Genomic DNA, 21961 nt, shown 5'->3' with positions numbered 1-21961 from the left:
TTTTCACATGGAAGAAGTAAAATAGATATATGAGCTATATTGTATGAGATATTTTAAATTTTATGAAACAGGGCCAGAACAATTTCTGGATCCCCTGTTCTGATTTTGGAAATTCACCATAAATTTTACAAAGATAATTAGAAGTCATGCTTTATTTGTACAGATTCCTTATTGAGTCTAGTTTTATTAGAGACAAACGGCATAGTCATTGAATCTCTGTACAGGGAGATATATGTTCGTAATTCATAGAGGCCAGAGTAGTCGAACCCTGAAACAGGGGAGACTTTAACTAATAAACTGTACTAATTGGACAGACCAAAATTTCTGGAAAAAATTTAGTAGATAGATATATGAGTCTAGTTTCAGGAAACATTTACGGAATTGGATTTTGAGTTTTAGAACTCGAGATATGATTTTTAAAGCAACTGTGATGCAGTTAGCCAGCTTGTCTAGAAAAATTTTAAAATGAATTGCATAAGCTGTTTAAGTAATAAATTAAACCCGTTTACACCTTGTGTTCGACTCTGAAAACGATCTCGGGTACGGGGTGTTACAGATTGACCAAGTCTACTCACTTTATCCCGGTTAGGGCAGACTTTTCTCTTTAGAAATTGGCTAAGCTCTACATATCAGAGATAGTGAGATTGCACAGGGTACCTGTCTTGATCATTTCTGATAGAGATCCTCGCTTCATGTCTTGGTTTTGGAAAAAGCTACATAAGGCTCTGGGTTCAAGGTTGGATTTCAGTACTGTTTTCCATCTTCAGACAGATGACCAATCTGAGAGGGTGATTCAGATACTAGAAGATATGTTAAAGAGCTTTGTAATTGATTTCTGAGGCAGTTGGGAGGAGTACTTGCCGTTGGCAGAGTTCGCCTATAATAATAGCCTCCAGTTTAGCATCCAGATGGCATCTTATGAGGCACTGTATGGTCATAAGTGTCGTACTCCTTTATGGTCTCCAAGACTGAAGATAAAGTTTGACTGATTAGGAATCGACTGAAGGCAGCTTCTGACAAGCAGAAGTCTTACGTTGATCTGAAGAGACGTAAGATCGAGTATTCTATGGGGGACTTCGTGTTTCTGAAGGTCTCGTCATGGAAGAAGGTTTTGAGGTTCAGTCGCAAGGGCAAGTTGAGCCCTACGTTTATTGAGCCGTATCGGGTTCTGAAACAAATGGAACCGATTGCTTATCAGTTGGAGCTATCTCTAGAGTTAGACTACATTCACGATGTGTTCCATATGTCAATGTTGAGGCACTACTGCTCTGATCCCACGTACATCGTCCTTGTTGAGGAAATTGAGGTTAGACCAGATCTGAGCTTCGAGGAGGAGTCGGGTCAGATTCTGGACCGCCATGTAAAGGTCTTTAGGAGGAAATCCATTCCTTTGGTGAAGGTGCTGTGGCAGAATCATAGCACTGGGGAGGTTACATGAGAGCCTGAGAATGCGATGCGTCAGCAGTATCCTTATCTGTTCTGATCAGGTAAATTTCGAGGCCGAAATTTTCTTTTAGAAGGTAGAGTTGTGATGCCCCAAAAATTTAAATTTTTGTTTTTGCGTATGTATGACACAAATATCTGTATCTGCTTCAGTGGTTAAGTGTTATGAGTGTGTGTGAGAGGTTCCAAGTTCAAGCCATGACTTGGGAAATTTTGGTATTTTAGGAATGTAGCCTAACCTTTGGTTGTTAGGCTTTTAAATAAAAAAGGGTAAATAATTGACAGAATGGGCCTATTGGTCTGGTGGTTAAGTGGAGTGTTAATATGCTGGTGGCCCTGTGTTCGAATCTTTGCGCAAGCATTGATGATGTTTTTGCTCCAAATTTCGGCTAGAGTTGTGTAAAATTGGGTTTTTGAGTAGTGGAGGTTAGTAGGAGTAGTGGTGAGATAATTAAGGAATTTTGGGATTCTATCAAAATCTTTTTGGTAATTTCTGTTCGTCCAAAGTTTCTATTCTCTCTTTCCCAAAATTTCTTCCATCGTTCTGACGTTTGTTCACTCTTTTTGCTACCGAATTTTCACCTCTCCCTTCCTCTTTTCTTTTTCGTTTACCTTGCTAAGTGAAAAACCTCCCTTTTTGGTGCAGCGTTTTATCGTATTGGTTCGGTAAATAGTGTTTCCTCTTAGTTCTGTCATATTTTGATTAAGCGATTAACATGAGGGTTCGTGTTACTCTCGTTTAGGTGTTGTTCAAAGGTTGTAAACGGATATTTCAGTGGGTGGTGACGGCTGTTATCATTTCCGTCGTGGTGAGTTTTTCGAATCATAGTTGGATTAGTCTCTCGGGTTTTTCGTTTAGGGGTTTTTTGTTTAAATAACAAACCAAATGATTAATTAAGTGTTATATTGGTCAAATATAAGTTCTTGAAGGCTCGAGTTATTTTCACAGTGAATCGACATCAGGTGTGTACCTGAAAACACAGAAAACAAGATTTGACGAAAGCTGAAAAAGCAAACTGTCAACGCCACACGGACGTGTAGTCGCCCGTGTGGTAGGCCGTGTGAGGGGACACGGCCGTGTGATCGACGAGTTAGATCGTGCGTACAGCGCACAGGGCCGTGTGTTGTACAGATGAGGCCGTGTGGGACACACGGGCTTGACCAATTAGGCCGTGTGGGCCACACGGGTATGTGGGCCCATACAGGTAGTCCACACGTGCGTGTGGAATTCTGGGCCAGACCGTGTGATCCATATGGCCAAGGCCAATTTGGGTCATATGGGCCACACGGGTAGACCACATGGGCGTGTGAACCCATTTTTCTGAAATATCCTGTAAGGTTGCACAGGTCATCCAAGTCAACTGTGGACCTACTGTAGGGTCGGTAAGCTTTACTTAGACCCCCTAATTATGTGATGATTGTATTGTGTTTGATTAAGTCTGATATCTGTACTGAATTGTATGTATGTTCCGTTATTAGCATATTTGCATGTCATTTATGGTATGTTGCATTGCATCGGGGTGGGTTGATGATGTTTGGAGGAAGTATCTGAAAGGCTCTTAAGCCTATTATCTAGAAGCTTAGCTGTAAATTTTTTATTATGTGTCGCATTTCGGTATAGCATGGTGTGTAGAGATAGGTGGGTTGATTTAATCCCCACATGGTTTGTAGGGCTGGACGAAGATGGTGTGTAGAGGCTGATGGGTAGGATTCTGATTTATTGTATTTGCATTCTGTGTCTGATATGAGCCAAGGCCTTAATATAATTCTGAGATTGTATCTGAATGGGCTAAGGCCAAATTGATTTTGTAATGGGCTCGGGCCTAGACTGTAAACGATTGTATTCTAATGTGTTTTTGTATGCTTGTTTTCTGTGGGGATTACACACTGAGTTTGCGAAAACTCACCCTCTCTTTTTAATATGTAGAGGTAGTCCCTAGACCTTAGGGATTAGCACAGCGGAGGACTCGACAGTGGCCACACGTAAATTTTAGACTTTGTTTTCGTAAATTTTTAGATTTTATTACTTAATTGGGGTTTTGATGTGATTTGTGGACTTTGGACTGTCTGGCTTTAAATTTTCAAATTCTCAAATTGTTTTACGATTTACTACTGCAAGGCATGATAAAACACGGTCTTCCCTATGATCAAATAGGTTTTTCTAAAATAAGTGTTTTCAAAGTTTCCGCTAAAAAGATATGAATTTAGACATTTTGAAAAACATGCGTTTTTACTTTGACATTAAAATAAAGGCTAATTAACTGGAGCGGTTTTTAACTCGACAAACTAGTTTTCGAATTCCATTCCATATGACATCACCGAATTCGGCCATAATGTTTAAGCCAAGTATAGGATGTTACAGCCTAAGGCTAAGCAAAAACTACTATAGAAAAAGAGTGTCTCCGTGGGAACTTTTTTCAGTAATTTTGCTGACAGCCTATCCTGCTTGAAGCGTTTTTGACATTATTTTTTTAGAGCTGTCTTTTTAAAATTATTTTTTTAGAAACTACTGTAGAAAAAGAACGTCCATGTGGAACTTTTTTCAGCAATTTTGTAGACAGTGAATCCTGCTTGAAGCGTTTTTGACTTTATTTTTTCAGAACCGTCTTCTTAAAATTATTTTTTCAAGAACTACTGTAGAAAAAGAGCGTCCACGTGTGAGCTTTTTTCAGTACTTTTGTTGACAGTGCATCTTGCTTAAAGTGTTTTGTACACTATTTTTACAAAATCGTCTTCTCAAATTTATTTTTTCAAGAACTACTGTAGAAAAAGAGCGTCCACGTGGGAGCTTTTTTCAGTAATTTTGCTGACAGTGCATCCTACTTGAAGTGTTTTTGACATTATCTTTTTAGAACCGTCTTCTCAAATTAATTTTTCAGGAACTACTGTAGAAAAAAATTCTTCTTGTCAATAAAATTTTTTCAAGACTCAACCCTAAACTCTTTTACAAAAACCCTAAAAGCTAAACACAAAATTATTTTAAAAAATTTAATTTTCTTAAAAACCTTAAACCCTAATTTAATTAATTTACTTCAAATACAACCTAATTCAATTAATTAAAAAAATTCTAAAGCCTGATTTATTTTTTAAAATTCCTAAAGCCTAAACTATTTTAACAAAACACTAACCCTAAACCCATAAACTCTAGGCACTAAACAAGCAAATAATCTTAACCTTAGAAAAACACGGTCTAAAACACTTGCATGAGGGAACGTTTTGCCATGTCAGCAAAGTGCATCTATGTTAGCACGTTTTTTGCTGACATGAAAAATTCACTCCCTCAGAGACGCATTTTTCTAGAATTTCCTCTTAAAACACTCCTACGTGGACGCTTTTTAGTGTTTGCGGCCCATTCCGGTAAATAATGAAAAAACTGGCCTATTTCAGTAAATAAAGTAGGAAATGGGCTTTTATTGGTAAAATGGTCTAATTTGGCTTTTTAACTATAATTAAAATATCATTTTAATATTTTTAAAAATATCTTAATAATAATTCTAAAAAATTCTAAAAATTATAAAATTTCATAAATATAAGAAAAAAAACTTAAAATTCATAATTTATTTTCTAAAATTATAAATTACCAATTTTGGAATTAAAATTAAGTTGACAATGTTGCATTCTCTCTCATCACTCACCATTGATTTTATTTTAGACATTTTTTATTTCATTTAAGACGTTGAGATGGAATTTTGTCACGGACAATATAGTTGATTCATATGTTTATCTTTTATCTAATAACAAATTGTTACATTCTTGGAGATTAAAGCATGGAATTCTAAAAATATTTAAAAGGTTTGCTAAAAATATTAGTTTTTTAATATTATTATTTAAATAAGGGTAAATTATATCAACAGTCACTCAACTTTGATGTAGCTGACAAAACAGTCACTCTGGTTTCAATTCGGTCACTTAACTTTCAAAAAATGACAAATCAATCACTACCGTTACAGACGTAACAGAAATCTGAGGTGGCCCGTTAACTTGACATGTTGGCGTCCCACGTGGAAACGACGGCTTTTACACCATCCCTCATTAATTTACAATAGTAGAAGAAGAACAGTAAAAAAAATAAAGAAAAAAATGCAACCCGTGTGTTTTCTTTGCTTTTACACCATCCCCCATTAATTTGCAATAGTAGAAGAAGAACAGTAACAAAATAAAGAAAAAAATGCAACCTGTGTGTTTGCTTTGCCAAAACAGAATTCGACCCTCTCCCTCTTCCCTACCATCCCTTTCCCTTTACTAATCATTTCGTGTTTCTAGGTCACTGGAAAAAGCAACCCATAAGAAAGCCAATTTTTTTGGGGAAGTTTTGAAATACCAAATAAAAAATTAACAAAGCAATCAAACGAAAAAGAAAGAAATATGTAATTAAAGGGTTTTTTTCATTTTTTGGGGGGATCAAATACTCCCCAAAAAGAGCACGGATCTATGTTAACAAATCTGGTCCAAAAAAATGAGGAGAAACCTTAAATTTCTCCTTCAGTCCTTCAATTGAACTTGCAATCGACAAAAAATTGTGGTCAAATTTAAAGAGAATCAAATAGATTGAAAAACAATTTTGTAAAAACTTTTTGTTGTTGATAAATTTGACAAAGAAATTTTTAGAGGATTTGAATTTAAGGATGAGTATGTACAAATCGGTTGTGGGTCGAGGGGATGAAGTGTTGAGTGAGGTTGAAATTTATCCACAACAGCAGCAACTAAGGGAAGAAGAAGAAGAAGAAGAATATGGGAAAAAAACCCTAACCCAGTTTAATGGCAGTGCAAGTGGTGGTGGCTGGAGCACTTGCCATTGGTGCTGCTGGTTTGTTTGTGGATTTTACAGTCTCTTCTCTTCTTCTTCTTCTGTTATTAAGGGTTTTTTTTTCAATTTCTTCTTAAATTGGATGGGTTTCAACCGTGGACATATCCAATGTGGCTAGTTAACTGGCCATGTTAGCTAGTTAATTGGCCACGTCACTTGTCCCATTAGGTGTGTAACATAAAATGTTACTAGGTGACTGATTTGTCACTTTTCGATAGCATTAGTGACCAATTTTTCATTTTTTGAAAGTTAAGTGGTTGAATTGAAACCAGAGTGACTGTTTTGTCAGCTGCATCAAAGTTGAGTGATTGTTGGTATAATTTACCCTAAAAAATATTTTTAAATTTCTTTTGAAGGAACATGTTACTAAGTTATATTCTTCATTGGATGTCAGTACAAAAGTTAATCACATAAATCAGCTACCTAAAAAAACTCATAATCATTTTCAAGTTTAAATTAAATCACATAAATCAGCTACCTAAAAAAACTCATAATCATTTTCAAGTTTAAGTACTAATTAAATCTCATAAAAAAATCGCTACAAATTAGATATAAGTTACCTATACACCATAAATCATAATTGTATTTGTATTTGTAACATAACAGTAATTGTATTTGTAATGGCCCGTTTTTAATGAAATCGAAACAATGGTTTCAGGATCACAAATTCAATGAGAAAATATTTATTTTATTATTATTTTAATGTTTGTGGGATATTAGAAAGGTCGTATAGAAATTTTGTTAAGAAATTTTTATGTTTGCATGCTTAATTAAGTAAAAAAGACTAAATAAAAAAAGGTGCAAAAGTGGAGTTCTATAAGTTAAAGGTATCAATTAGCTATGAAATTTTAAAGTAAGGGGATTTATATGGTAATTAGACCATTATTATTATTAATGTACAATTATGGGAATTAAATTGATGTTTTAATTAGTTTAAATTAAAGGTTAATTAAGTAATTTAATAAATAAGTATAGTAAAATAACCTAAAATGAAAGTATCATCTTCTTAGTTGAATGCTTCCACCAAATTTAGAGAGAAAAACCTCCATTGTTGCACCTTGAACATTCAGCTAGCTCCCTTATTGCATGTAAGTGTTATTTTGTCTCGTTTTTAATGATTTTTATGTTTTCGGGGTTGTTGTACTTAATCTAGCTAGTCTAGGGACTAATTTGAAAAACTATTAAATATTTAGGGTTTTTACTTGAATATGTTTGCATGATTCTTGAAGTTTAATGAAAGATTATGGGTCCTTATTGTTAAATAAACTTTTTGATGAAATTGTCATTTAGGGGCTTATTTATAAAAGTAGTAAAATTCCATGATAAAATTTTGAAATGCTAATTTGTATGGTTGATATAGGTCCCTAGTGCATTCGGCTAACATGAAATGTGGATGAAATTGCTTAAATTTCAATTTACGAGCTTAAGGACTAAATTGTAAAGAAGTTAAAATATTAGGGGCAAAAGTGTAATTTTGAAAAATATGAATTTTGGACTAAATTGAATAGTATAAGTATTAAATGGACTAAAGTTTCTTATTTAGATCAAGATAAACCTTGTACTGATCTAGATCGAGGAAAAGCTAATGCCTGAGATTAGTTGATCTCGTTTCTACGTCTTTGTCATCAAGGTAAGTTTATATGATTAAATGATGTTTTAATGTTATATTTATCTATATATTCATGTGTTATTTATCATGTAATTAAATGATGGAAATCCAACGATGTTACAATGATTATCGAGCTCCATTTGAACCTTAAAAATACGTAGGACACAAATGACATATTATTAGGGTACCATGTTTCGGGTGCTAGTCTTGAATGTCCTACCGATGGCCAAGGTCCTGCATCGTGTAGCTTATATTCTGACCTACAGCTTGTATGAGCAGACCCATTTCATAACTCATGTGACCATTGATGTAAATGAAAGGTTATATGTGTGACAGCCCTAAATTGACCCTAGTCGGAAAGTGGTTTCGGGACCACTAAACCGAGTCATAAAAATAATTAGCCGTCATAGTTGATGCTCATTATATGTACATATGCATGTGTGAAAATTTCATGTTTGAATTTTGTTAATTGTAAGTGAATTTTATCAAATAGGACTTATGTGAGAAAATTTAGGAATGTGCTAGGCAAATGTAAAGTGGCCTATTAATGCATGTTGTGAAAATGATGGGTTTGCATGTCAAATTTCCCAAAATTAAAGCATAGTGGCCGGCCATGCTATGGGTGGAAACATGTTGTAAACATGTTGTGTTAGTGTGTTATGTTAGAAAGAATAAAAAAGTGGTTAGGATTAAAGTAATGCAAAGGGAGGAGTGATGAAAAAAAAATTGTCTCATTCATGCCCCCCCCATTGCCGTGAATTGAAGAAAAGAAAAAAGTTTTCATGTTGTTCATCTTTGGCCGAAAATTCTAAGGAGAAAGGAAGAGGAAAGGTTGAAGAGGTTCGGCCATGCATGTAACTAGGCTAAGGTATGTTTGATGTTGCTCCATGAGATTCATGTATATTTTTAGTTGTTAGCTTGAGTTCTACCTAGCCCATGGTTTAAATCTTTGCTATGTGAGGGAGATGATACTCGGCCATGGGTGTTGTCTTCTTCGTTGGTGTTTGATGTTGTGTTGATGTGGTATGAAGATGATAGAGTGTGTGTGAGAATTTGAAAAAGGTAGGTCTTAGCAACTTCATGAAGCATTCGGCCATGGTAGGAAGTAGAAGAGAAATATAGTTGTTGTTCATGTTAGATGAAGTGGAGAAGTTGTGTGCTAAGGCCGAATATGACTTTGAATACTATTGAGTAATGTATGTGTTTTGAATTGATGGAATGGAGAGGATGCTTTAATTTTGTTATGAATAATTATATGTTAAATTAAGGATTGCTAAGTTAGCTATTAAGGTGAAGTGCAAATGTTAGTATTTGACTACTAGTGTATATATGTGTTTTAGCCGAACTTTGAACTTGAAACAAAATGGTAATTAGTCAATACAAGTGACCATATTTGTAGAATGTATTAAGTGTACAATCGGCCTCACCATAGACATGCATATTCGGCCACATGAATGAATTCATAGATTGATGTTGTACGTTCGGCTATAGGTAAGCATATTGATGGCTTTATCTTGACTTAGAAAATCGGCTAAAGGAGAATATTGGCTAGTAAGTTGAATTTGATTCATGATTTCATATGTATGTGACTTTAATGTCTAATGTATATATATGGGCTAAGTACCTTGAGTTCCTCTTTTCGATGCTCAAACGATTAAATCAATTTATTTGTTAAATTAAGCTCAAGAGCAAAGGGGAACTAAATCCGATAAAGGGAAGGAAAAAGTGGTCGAATAGCCATCGAAATCGTTCGACAACATCCGAGGTAAGTTTTCGAGTAACGAGACTTAGTTTACGATTTGATTAAGTCATGACGTACGAGCATAACAAATATACGGTGATATGATGATTCTACTTGAATTATATGTTGAGTTAATTAGTCTATACGTATGACGGGTAGCCGTATGTGCATAGAGATCGTGTCATAAAGCAAACTAAACCATGCTGTTTGTATGTGGCTAGTGAGCCGAAAATGGGATTGCTTAATACGTGACTTGTGTTTGAACTCTAATTATGAAAATGAAATATAGATGTGTCATGATTTATTGATATGTGCATGAATATTTGGATGATAACCGGGCTAAGTCCCGAAGGCATTTTGCGCTAGTGACTAGTTCCGGGCTAAGTCCCGAAGGCATTTGTGTGAGTTATTACATCCGGGCTAAGTCCCGAAGGCATTTGTGCGAGCTACTATATCCGGGCTAAGTCCCGAAGGCATTTGTGCGAGCTACTATATCCGGGCTAAGTCCCGAAGGCATTTGTGCGAGCTACTATATCCGGGCTAAGTCCCGAAGGCATTGGTGCGAGTTACTATATCCGGGCTATGTCCCGAAGGCATTCGAGCGAGTAGCTATATCCGGTTAAATCCCGAAGGTACTTGGCTTGCGAATGAGCGACCTTGCTGTAATAGTTTCAATTAATACGCTCGTAAAATCCCAGCGATGAGGTATGTTTCGTATATGCATTGAATTAGTTGATCCCTTACAAATAGTATTCGCTCAGTCGATAAATGAGCTACCGGCCTTCGGCTAAGTTGATCTTTTGTGTATGAATATAAGGGTTGGTAATGTGAAGTAAGTATGATATTGAGAAATTGTGCATATGAAATTATCCGTTTAGCCATATGAATGTTACACTTTAGTTGTGTCAAATTTTATGGCTCAAAACTTACTAAGCATTAAATGCTTACTCCGTTTCTTTGAATCTCTATTTTATAGATTTTGGTTCGTCAGCTATCAGACTCGGGATTGTCGAAGTCGAAGTCGTCCACACTATCAAAGCTCCTTTTGGTACACTTTTGGTTGAACTTTGAAATGGCATGTATAGGACTACCCTTTTTGTTGTGGGTCATGTACCCTTTGGTTTTGTATAAATTTGGATAGCCATGCGAAAATGGCTTATATACACTTTGAGCGTAGTATTATAATCATTTTTTATGTTGTTCATTAAGAGGTATGGAAATTTTTGGAAACGATTAGCCATTGGAATGGTTAATCATGATCATATTTTGTGCTATATATGCTAAAAGGGCTAGTTGAATCATGGAAACTATGAAATAGGTAAAGTCTACCTTAAAGGCAGATGCTGACAGCAGCAGTGATGTAAATTTGAAAATCACTAAAATTAGTAGGAATGGAATTAAATAGTGAATAAATTATGTAATCGAACCTTGATGAATCTACTTTCATATGGAAGAAACGAAACGATCATATGAGTCATATGTTAAGAGATATTTAAGTTTTCGTGAAACAGGGCCAGAATGGTTTCTGGATTCCCTGTTCCGACTTTGGAAATTCATTATAAATTAAACAGAGATAATTAGAAGTCATGCCATATATGTATAGACTCCTTTTCGAGTCTAGTTTCTATAGAAACAAACGACATCAGTATTTAAGCCCTGTACAGGGAGAAATCTAAGTCGTAGTGCATGAAGGTCAGAGTAGTCGAACCCTAAAATAGGGGAGACTTTAACTAATAAACTGTACTAATTGGCTCGACCAAAAATTCTAGAAAAAATTTTTTAGATGGACATATGAGTCTAGTTTCAGGAAAAATTTACGAAACTGGTTTTCGAGTTTTGAAACTCAAGATATGATTTTTAAGGCGATAGTGACGCAGTAACCAGCATGTCTGGAAATTTTTAAATGGACTGTGAAAATAAGTGAATTTAGTCTGTGAACCCCTCGTGTCCGACTCCGGTAACGGTCTCGGGTACGGGGTGTTAGAATATGTTTAGTGAGTTTCCCGTATATCCAATGTTATTCTAAATGGTTCAACGGGCACGAAAAGAAAAGGAACGGTAAGTGTTCAAATGACGTATGTCATGAATCTATGAAAATGATTGAAAAGGAAATGTTCAATGAAAGTATACCTATGTTCATGAAATTGATGATTTCAAATGATGTTGTTCATGTATAATGACTTACCTTATGTTAATTCAAGTGAATTATGAGTTGATGCACTAACATGTGTTGTTGATGATGCTTAGGCTTGTGCCAAGCTTATAGTTGAATTGTACCATGTTTAGTTTTAAGGTTATGCATTGAAATGGTAAGTTATGTTCATGTTTTACGAACTTACTAAGCATTATATGCTTACATAGTTTTCTTTCCTATGTTTTATAGATAATCAAAATTTTGATCAGTTTGGAAGCTCAATCAGTTTGGAAGCTCGTCGAAGATCTATCACACTATCCAACGATTGTAACAACCCGATTTAGGGCCTAGTCAGAATAGTGGTCTCGAGGCCACAAATCCAGATTCGACTAAAGTATTTTATCATTATTTTGGAGTCATTGCATGTTTATATTAGTGTACGAAAAATTTGGCGAGTTAATTTTGACGTTTGTGAGCCCAATTACGAAAAAGGACTAAATCACATAAAATGAAAAAGTCCTAAATTGATAGATAAAAGTGTCAAATAGCTAGAGAACCTAAATTTAGGGTCTTTAAAAGACAATTAGACCCTATAGAGATAGCTTGGCCGGCCATAGGAGATAAATTGATGAGAAAGTCAAAATTAGGTGAGTTTTGGTCACCAATTTTGACTAGTTTTAATATTTAAAATAAAACAAAGGCCACATTCTCTTTATTTTTCTTCTTCACCGATTTTTACTAGCCATATGAGGGTTTTGAAGCTTGAAATTTGCAGCAACTTATCATCTCTAGAAGTAAGTGATTTTCATACCCTTTGTTGAAGATTTTTACATTTTTGGACCCTTGAAGCATGAGCTTTCAAATGAGGGTACTATTTTGCAAAATGGTTGAAAGTCTAGGGTTTTTCCATGAGAGCATCTAGGGTGTTTTCTAAAATTTTATGGAAGAATATAAAGATTAGTGGTGTGATAAACAACTTTTGTGAAAGGATTTTCATGAAGATACCTAAAAAGAACTAGTTGCATAAGTTGTAAAGTAGATGATAAATGTGTAATATAGTGGGAATTTGGAGTTGCTATAAGAGTCAAAAGGGTTCGACTAGGCTCAAGATGCGAAGAAATAAAATAAAAATTAATTTTCGAGTGTAGGGGTAAAATGGTCATTTTGTCAAGGTCTAAGAGCAAAATGTCATTTCACCAAAGAAGTGAATTTTCAATTGCCTAATTTTATTGAGTGATTAAATAAGTGTATTTTGCTATTATAGATCAAGAAATACCGAATCCGAACTTAGACCGAGGGAAAGCCAAGCAAATCGACTAAATCGACTAGTCGCCACATTTTGTAATCCGAGGTAAGTTATATGTAAATAATACAACTACATTGATAATATAGGTGTTTGAAATGTATCGAAATTATTATAGCATAAATTGCTTGACTTGTGGAAATGCGAAAATGTGATGAGAATAGAGATAGTAGAGTTCCCGTTTGAACTTAGGAAATAAATCAGATATTCATGCCATGACATATGGGCTATTGTGAGCTAGTGTAAGACATGTCTGGGACATGCAACGGCCACATTATGAGAGCCAGTGTAAGACCATTTCTGGGATATGGCATCGGCATTGAGACGAATGCTAGTGTAAGACATGTCTGGTACATGCATCGGCCTCTAGACGTAAGCCAGTGTAAAACATGTCTAGGACATGCGTCAGCTACGAGATGATAGTCAGTGTAAGACCATGTCTGGGACATGGCTTCGACTTGAGATATGAACCAATGTAAGACCGTGTCTGGGACACGGCATCGACACCTTATCCCACGTTTGATGCTATAGAATATCCGATAGCATTCTGAATGGTTCAACGATGAAAGTTTTGACTTCTAGTTAATGAGGAAAGTATAACCGTGTTGTGAGTGATATAGGTACCTATTTGGTATGTATAAAATGTGAGTCACATTATATGCTATATGATGTGCATTGAATATTGATGAGTAAGTTTTGCTTATGCCCACTTGTGTATTATGATACTTGTTGATGATTGGCAAAGTATTATTGTATAATTATTTATATGCAACTTACTAAGCTATATGCTTACTCCCTCTCCTTTCCTTTTTCTTATAGTGCCGCCTATCTAGCTCAAGGATCTATAGAAGTCAGATATATCGATCACACTATCAATCGAAGCATTCGATATAGTTTGATTTATATTTTTGAATATGATATGTATAGGGAACTAGACTTGTGTTTTGTATTGTTATTAATTTGGCCAAATGTGTTGGCTTGGGATAAATTCCTTATTTTGTACTAAGCCTTGAATGATGGCTAATATTCATTTTGATATATGCAAATGGTGTTATGTTCATGGATGAGTAGAATGCACAAATGAAATGTTGTCTATTGTGGCTGATTTTATTGCATAAAATAGTCTTGTACTGGTTTTGGTTGCTTTTGTGTAGGTTGTGTAAGTAAAGGTGGCAAAGAGGCTTGGTAAATAGCTTGATTTTGTCCACACGGGTGTGTGTCTAGGCCGTGTGTGACACACGGCCAGCACCATGGGCGTGTTGTTCAGCCGTGTGTCCACTGCACGTAAAACTTTTAAGTCAGTATGCATGATAGTAAACACACGGGAAGAGACACGGCCATGTGTCTCAGCCGTATGAATGGCACGGTCTAGCACACGGATGTGTGCCTTGGCCGTGTGACCCTTAAGAAATGCTGATGTCAGAAGCAGAATGTCTAGGTTTTTGCACATAGGCTAGGACACGGGTGTGTCATGGCCGTGTGAAGGACACGGGCCATGGACACGGGCGTGTGCCAAGCCGTGTGAAAACCCCTATAGGTGTGCATTTGGAATTAATTCCATATGGGTGTCAGACACGAGCGTGTCCCTGTATTGCCTAGGTTGTGTGAGTTACACGGGGCAATTGCACGACCATGTCAAATTGATCACACGGGCGTGTTGCCCCTTCCACACGAGCGTATGCCCCTGTGTCAAGTGTCATTTTTCTAAAGTTGATTAAAGAACCCGAGGTGTTTTCGAATGATTTTCGATGGGTGTTTTGGGTCTCGTAGGCCCATATTAAAGACGTGTTGATAAGCTTGAGAAAGTTTTAAATTTGTCCAAGTCTTGGAGACTCGGAATTGGTAGTAAGCATAAGTTTAAGTTAGGTAACACCTTGTACTCTGTCTCGACGTAGGATACGGGTATGGGGTGTTACAACGATTATATAAGTAGTTTTTGATGTTTTGACTAAGGTTATAATGGCATGTATAAGTGGACTTATGTTTGATGTTAGTTGAATGTTGGTTGATAGTTTGGCATGTATATGTCATTTTGTTTAATGTACTTTTGGTGCTTTTGATGCCTTGATGGTATGTGTTTATATGGCTAAGTTTAAATGCTTGTTTCAATGGCCAATATGGTATGTAATGGAATAGTTTTAATATGGTCAAGATAGGGTAAGTTTTGAAATGGTATTGGACTTGATGTGTATGTATGAAATGTGGTAATGTTTCCATGTTTAGGTAAGGTTTGTTTAAATGCATTTGAGGTGCCTTGTTGGCATATTAGTTGGATGGATTTATGGTCTATTGAATTGGTTATTTTACACATGTTTTGGTAAGGTTTTGAGGCTTTGAAGTTGTGCACAAAATGCCTTTAGGTACATGTTTGGGTTGGTGATGGAAATGGCTTGATTTTAGCCAATTTCATGTCCATACGGCTTGAGACACGGGCGTGTGACTCAGCCTTATGTGACACATGACCATGCGACACGGCCGTGTGTCCCTTATAGGTTTTAAGGCATACAAGTCAGGTAGTTACACGACCTAGTACACTGCTTGGCACACGGACGTATGACTTGGCTGTATGACCCATTTTCGAAAGTTACACAGGCACAGACACGGGTTGGGACACGACTATGTGTCCTTATTTCGATTATTACACGGCTTGAGACACGAGCATGTGTCTCAGCCGTGTGACCCCTGCAGTTCAAGTTTTCTAACTTTTTCATGAACTTTCCTATTAATTTCAATTTAGTCCCGAATTATTTCTAAACTGTTTTTAGGGTCTTGAAGGTTCGATTAAGGGACAATATGCATGTAGTTGAATGAATTATGTCAGCTTATGTTGAGGTACTAAATGTATTCTTTTAAGTTGCGATTTTACGGTAATGCTCTGTAATCTTATTCTAATGACGGATACGGGTTAGGGGTGTTACAGGATTATATTGCAAGTATAAAAATTTGGATTTGATTTTATGTAATTTTATTCCTTCTCCTAATTTTTAATAAAAAAAGTGGGAATTAACATAGTTTAAAATCCGTGTCAAAACACAAAAATGTATAACATCTAAAGTTGTTAATTAATTTCCATAATTACCCATTAATTGAACTTAAATCACGATTGAGTGCAAAGCAAGGGAACCAAAAAGCGGGGTTTACTAGGCTTATCGGCAATTTCAACGTAAGGGCAATATGGCCATTTATATGTAAAGTAATAAATTTATTCTTTTCGGTTCATTAATTTTCCCCTCAGCTTTTGGCTTTTACGAAAGCATTCTTTTCTTTAGTTTCATTAAAAAAATAATAATAACGGTTAAAAGATTCTTCCAGTCCCTGTAATTTGATAATATTTTAAATTTCATCTTTATACTTCAAAAATTAATTTTAAAAATTCTTAGCACAGCCATTAAAATCATAAGTCAAAATTTGTGCACATGAGATGTTTATTAGGTTACCTTTTGTCATATGGTGTGTTATGCGGTAGACAAAAAAAATAATGTTAAATTAAACATTTTGATAAAAAATATTATTAGTTAATGAGTACAATATTATTTTTAAATTAAAAAAATATGACGTATAATTTTTAACTTTTTAAATATAATTTTACTAACTTATAGGGACTGATATCATATTTTGACCAAATAAAAGCAAATTAAAAAGACAGAAACAGAGAAGCCGAGTACATTGTGTCTCTGTGTGCATGTGATTCACAGTTCACAACCCTTTGTCTTGTTCTTTTTTCTGATTGTTTCCTGAGAAAATTTAGGAACAAAGATCGCGAAGGAAAATGGGTTTGATTCAGTTTATCAAATCAATCGATTGGGAACAAGAAGCTTACCCTGCTTATGAAGATTTCGTCGTACTTCCTATCTTTGCTCTGTTTTTCCCTTCTGTTCGTTTCTTTCTCGATAGATTCGTCTTTGAGGTACTTGGTTTTCATCTCTTTTATCCATCTTTATGATGTTTTGATTGGACTTTTTTATTACTTTAAACAAAGAAGATAAAAGTTTCTTAAATTTAGTTTCTTTTTGGTGTGTTTGATGTTTTTTCTTCTATATTTGCTGAATTGTTTTGATGGGTTGCTTTTGTTGTTCTAGGATGACCACTATAAGATTCATGCCACTTGTTGATGCTTTTTTTTTGTTTGCAGCATGTGAATGGTATTAACATGTACTGTTATGCTGTACAAGAAGATTGATAGAGTCTTGGTGTAAATAATTCAGTTTGACTTTTGGAATTAGATCCTAGTTCAACCGTCTTTATCTATTTTTGGTTATTGGTATTTAAAATGAATAAAGTACAGAGTAGAAATGTACTTAAAAAAAGTAATTTCAGGTTTATTGCCTAGGTAAATACTAAATACATTGGTATTGGGGATGGCTGTATGCTGTCGTTATTTAAGTTTGTCTTTGGGCTACACAATGGGGGATAGCTTTCCCTCTTTTCCCAAAACTCCACTGAAGACTACGGCAGATCCCATTTGTGTCCGGATCCATGACTTTCAGATTCTTGCCCTGTGTCGAACCTTTTGGTCTTAATTAGTAGTATCATTGCGTTGTCTTACAAGCTAAAATTATGTTCTTGACAACTACTCATTTATTTCACTGACATTAGCTTGAGATATGGAAGTTTGGACTTACTAAGTGATGGTTGTAATGTAGTTATGCTGTTCTTTTTTATTGTTGTCAAAATTGTAGTTTTTACTCCCTAAGACTTGCTTTCTGTTAACGATTCGAATCTTCTGAGGCACAAAGTTTTCATTCTTTTTCTACGTGTTTAGCTGGGCTACAACTAGAGAATTCTTATTTGGTGGCTTGTCAATAGGAGCTACTTCTGGCCTTTATTTCTACGTAACACTGCTGGTCATGTTAGTCTAATGGATTTAGTCTTTCTGTTGTAGCTTGACTAATATAGAAATGAGTTTGGCTAACTAGATCGTTTTGCTTCTTTATCAGCTATATCTTAGCTTGATTCTTGCTCTGCGTAGTTTACTAAGATGTGTGACGGGTTTATTAATTCCAGAAGACAGAAGAACTATAAATAAGTGGAAATGAGAATTTTTGTCATAAGGCTCTTGACACTTGGAGATGAAACTGTTTGACTGCCATTCCATTTTTTGACTAAAATTTAGTTCTTTCTTTGTTTTCTTGTGACTGGCTTTCTGGAGGGCTTAAAGTAATAAATGTCATGCAATTGTTTAGACATACCACTTCTTATTGGTGAAGCTTCAGCTGAGGGTTTTTTTACCATTTTCAGCTGAGTAGTTATGAATTGGTTACAAACAACTGTGGATTTTGTTAACTCCTCTACTAAAAAAAAAACTTAATTTCTTTACTCATGAACACATGTTTAAAATTAATAGGCAACTTCATCATGTTGGCTTGTGCAGTGAATTTTATTTAAGATTATTTTTTATGCATGCAAGTGTTATCAGTGTTGATATACAGTATTTTTGCTAAGTTTTGAAACCTTAACCTTTATAGGGAGATGGTTTGTTACAATTTACTTGCTAAATGACTTGAAATTAATTAAAGTAAGGTGGTCTTTATGTGCAGATAAAATATCTTAGTTGATAAGAATAAGCATAGTTTAAGTCTTGGATCATGGGGGAAAACAAGTCTATGTTTGGCATGTTGGTTTCATGTAATATAGTTGCTATCTGGTTTTAGCTAAGTGTGGCCACTCCTCTCTCCCTCCTTTTTTGTGTCACCATTTTTTGAAAATGTCTTACATGGTCTCAGAAAGTTGGAGGGCGATTGATTTTCGGAAAGGGACACCAAATTATGGAAAGTGATACGGATGAGAGAAGGAAGAAGATCAGAAAATTTAAGGAGTCAGCTTGGAAATGCGTTTATTATCTTTCAGCAGAAATTCTTGCTCTCTCTGTGACTTACGATGAGCCCTGGTTTAGAAATACAAGAAACTTTTGGGTAGGGCCTGGAGACCAGGTCTGGCCTGATCAAAAAATTAAGTAAGCTTCATTGACAATAGATAATATAACTTTTCATTTTACTTTGATCAGCATTGGCTTAGAACATATCCTTGCACATTTATCACACGTACGTTAGAGATATGTAGGCTTCAACTTCATCAACTCGATAGACTAATTATTATGATTTTTTTTTCCAGATTGAAATTAAGGGGGCTTTATATGTATGTTGCTGGATTTTATGCATACTCTATATTTGCTTTGGTTTTCTGGGAAACAAGGCGTTCTGACTTTGGAGTCTCAATGGGTCATCATGTTGCAACTGTAATCCTCATTGTGCTATCTTACATATTTAGGTAGGCTTTGACAGGTTCTTACTGGAATATGAGATATTAAGGCTTGTAGGTTTTTTTTTTCTTTTTTTTTTTAATTTTTTTTATTGATAGCAGTTTCTTTTTTTACACTCAATTTCTTGCAGATTTGCCCGTGTTGGCTCTGTTGTTTTGGCAATTCATGATGCTAGCGATGTATTTTTGGAGATAGGGAAGATGAGCAAATATAGTGGTGCTGAAACACTTGCTAGCTTCGCATTTGTAATCTTTGTTCTATCTTGGATCTTACTGCGCCTCATTTACTACCCTTTCTGGGTACTTTGGAGTACAAGGTTTGTATAAGTTCATGCCATACACCCAACTTTTATTAGGTTTCTTCTTAAGAACTTGAGAAACTCACGCAAACCTGTTTGCATAACACTGAAATCAAGGGAGGAAGAAAGCAACTAGAGATAAAGTTATGCTTTGATCCCCATTGTAAGGCCTACACGTCAGATAAGATTTTTGTTTGAGTTCTCTAGATTTTAATCTGAACATAGGAACTTAGTTAATACTCTGAATCTTGTTGAAAGAAGACCTATCATGAGATTGAGATCCACATTTCTCACATTGAAAGTTTAACCCTCTTCCCCCTGACATCCGGTTAGTAATGGATCCCTTTTGTTGTCTGCTAGCTTCTGTATACGTAAAAGATTTATTACTCTGGTTTATTATAGTCATTTTGGGAGTGGTTACTTCTGGGGTTTTTTGGACATTTTCTTTCTACAATATGTAGGGAACTGCTTCTCTCTTGAAGAGAAAGTAAATGCTAAGTTTGCCTCCTGGTTTCAATACAATCCAGACGATAAAAAATTCACTTAGATTGTGATTCTCATTTTGTTCTTTTCATTTATCTCCTATCTCTCTTCTAATGCAGTTATGAAGTCCTTCTGACATTGGACAAGGAAAAGCATCCAGTGGATGGGCCAATTTGCTATTATCTGTTCAACACACTTCTATTTTGCCTGCTAGTTCTTCATATTTATTGGTGGGTACTTATGTATCGAATGCTTGTCAAACAAATCCAAGCAAGAGGCAAACTTAGTGAAGATGTTAGATCAGGTAAGGACAGCAATTTTATTTTTATTTTTTTGTCGTGTGGAAATGACTACTTGTTAGGCCACAGATAAACCCTATAAAGTGATTGATCAATCAGACTAAGAATTTATGACATGCATTCAATATATATACGACTGGCTTACGTCCCATTGACAAATATAATAGGTGGTGCGAGGAATAACCTCTTATCAGAAATTTAACAACTGGTTGGACGGAATCACTTGCAACTCACTTTAGTCTAAGATACTGCAGAATTATTTGCTCATATGTGAATGACTTTATAAACGAAGGAATGCTGTAAAAATGAGTTTCACGCCTTTGTGCATGCTTATTGTCATTTTACAGAACGTGCTTTTAACTGGCTTCTTTCAACTTGTCTGTTTTATCTTTAATTTCCATTTTGACATTTTATTATCTTATGCAGATTCTGAAGATGAACATGAGGATTGATCTGGAAAGAAGAAAAACTGTATTAAGGGGACACGTGAAGGGGTAATCCTTCATGTCAAATCCTCGTATAATTGTCATTAGTCGTGATATATTGACAGAGTTCTGAGCTCTTAGTTCTAATGACCAGGATTCTATTTGTGACAACCTGACTATACAAAAAGAAAGCCTCCTAATGGTCACACACACACATATATATATAACTCACCCATTTGATTTACTAAAATGAATCATAGATCTCCAGATTTTGTTCCTTTAAAATACATAATAGTAAGCCATCGTTTCAAAAAAGTATGCGGTGAAAGATGACACATTCCTTTTGAGAAAAGTTTTGGTTTCACTGTCTTCTTTCTCTGTAAACTGATGATGTCTATTTCCACTCAAACTGATGCAACAGTCTCTTGTTCATGTGCTTCTGCAGGTGGATAACAGATGGGGGTTTTTAGCCATTGATATTCTTTTAAGCTGAATGGAATACTTATCTCTATCAGATGACGGGCTTTTATATCGTTTTTGTGATGCATTACTGAAGCATTTCAGGGAGTTCCCACTGAAAAGAGAAGGTTAAATGTTGATTTTGATGTCTGGGTTTGGTACCTTCCAGTTCACAGATATGTGTGCTGGCTCACCAGCTATTTGTTGTAAAATTACATGTTACCATGGAATTGTAATTCATCAACTCCAAGAAACTCTGCAGCCAAGTTGAGAGTTTGCTTTCAGATTCAGTTTTTGTAGCCCATAAACTAACGAGCCTTCTTATTTTTTTCTTTTGTCTAATTGAATCTCATCACTTCATTGTAAGATCCAAGTCACCATTGTGAGCAGTTGTTTAGTAAATGGAGATTTTAAGGATTAGACTTTTGGTCTAAAACTCATTATTTTAAAAATACCAAGTCCCGAGTTTGATTCTCTGCAGTGGATTAAGAAGGCTTGATTGATAAGTTCAACGAGCAAATTGTTTTCAATATTTATGTGTGTGTGCGTGTGATTATTTTATTACTTAAGTATGGTAGCAGGCGTGAGTTGTACAGGAAGAAGGCAAACAGCTATAAGATTAGTCCTACTGAAAGAGGAGGCCAACAGAATCAGTTTCAGTAGGAGAAAGCTCGAATAAGGAGGGTTATGTAAACTTAAGA

General features: G+C 35.4%; 1 protein-coding gene across 1 annotated transcript; it reads left to right on the top strand.

Moving 5' to 3' along the window:
* Positions 1-16693: 16693 nt before the first annotated feature.
* On the top strand, positions 16694-21680 carry LOC107893781 (LAG1 longevity assurance homolog 3). The gene is made up of 7 exons (XM_016818869.2): positions 16694-16944; positions 18761-18990; positions 19149-19304; positions 19427-19612; positions 20197-20381; positions 20803-20870; positions 21247-21680. Exons 1-6 carry the CDS (start codon positions 16807-16809, stop codon positions 20826-20828), a joined length of 921 nt encoding a protein of 306 aa, XP_016674358.1. The 5' UTR covers positions 16694-16806; the 3' UTR covers positions 20829-20870; positions 21247-21680.
* Positions 21681-21961: the final 281 nt, after the last annotated feature.

This window comes from Gossypium hirsutum, chromosome A13 (genome assembly GCF_007990345.1).
Source record: "Gossypium hirsutum isolate 1008001.06 chromosome A13, Gossypium_hirsutum_v2.1, whole genome shotgun sequence".
NCBI classification, from domain to species: domain Eukaryota; kingdom Viridiplantae; phylum Streptophyta; class Magnoliopsida; order Malvales; family Malvaceae; genus Gossypium; species Gossypium hirsutum.
The sequence above is the reverse complement of the archived record's forward strand: the minus strand, read 5'-3'. Positions and strand labels throughout refer to the sequence as shown.

Bases quoted from the DNA above. Each gene is read 5' to 3' on its own strand.
- LOC107893781 (XM_016818869.2), top strand. From the start codon at position 16,807: ATGGGTTTGATTCAGTTTATCAAATCAATCGATTGGGAACAAGAAGCT. The intron at 16,945-18,760 runs GTACTTGGTTTT...ACATGGTCTCAG, and splicing joins TCGATAGATTCGTCTTTGAG to AAAGTTGGAGGGCGATTGAT. The intron at 19,305-19,426 runs GTAGGCTTTGAC...AATTTCTTGCAG, and splicing joins GTGCTATCTTACATATTTAG to ATTTGCCCGTGTTGGCTCTG.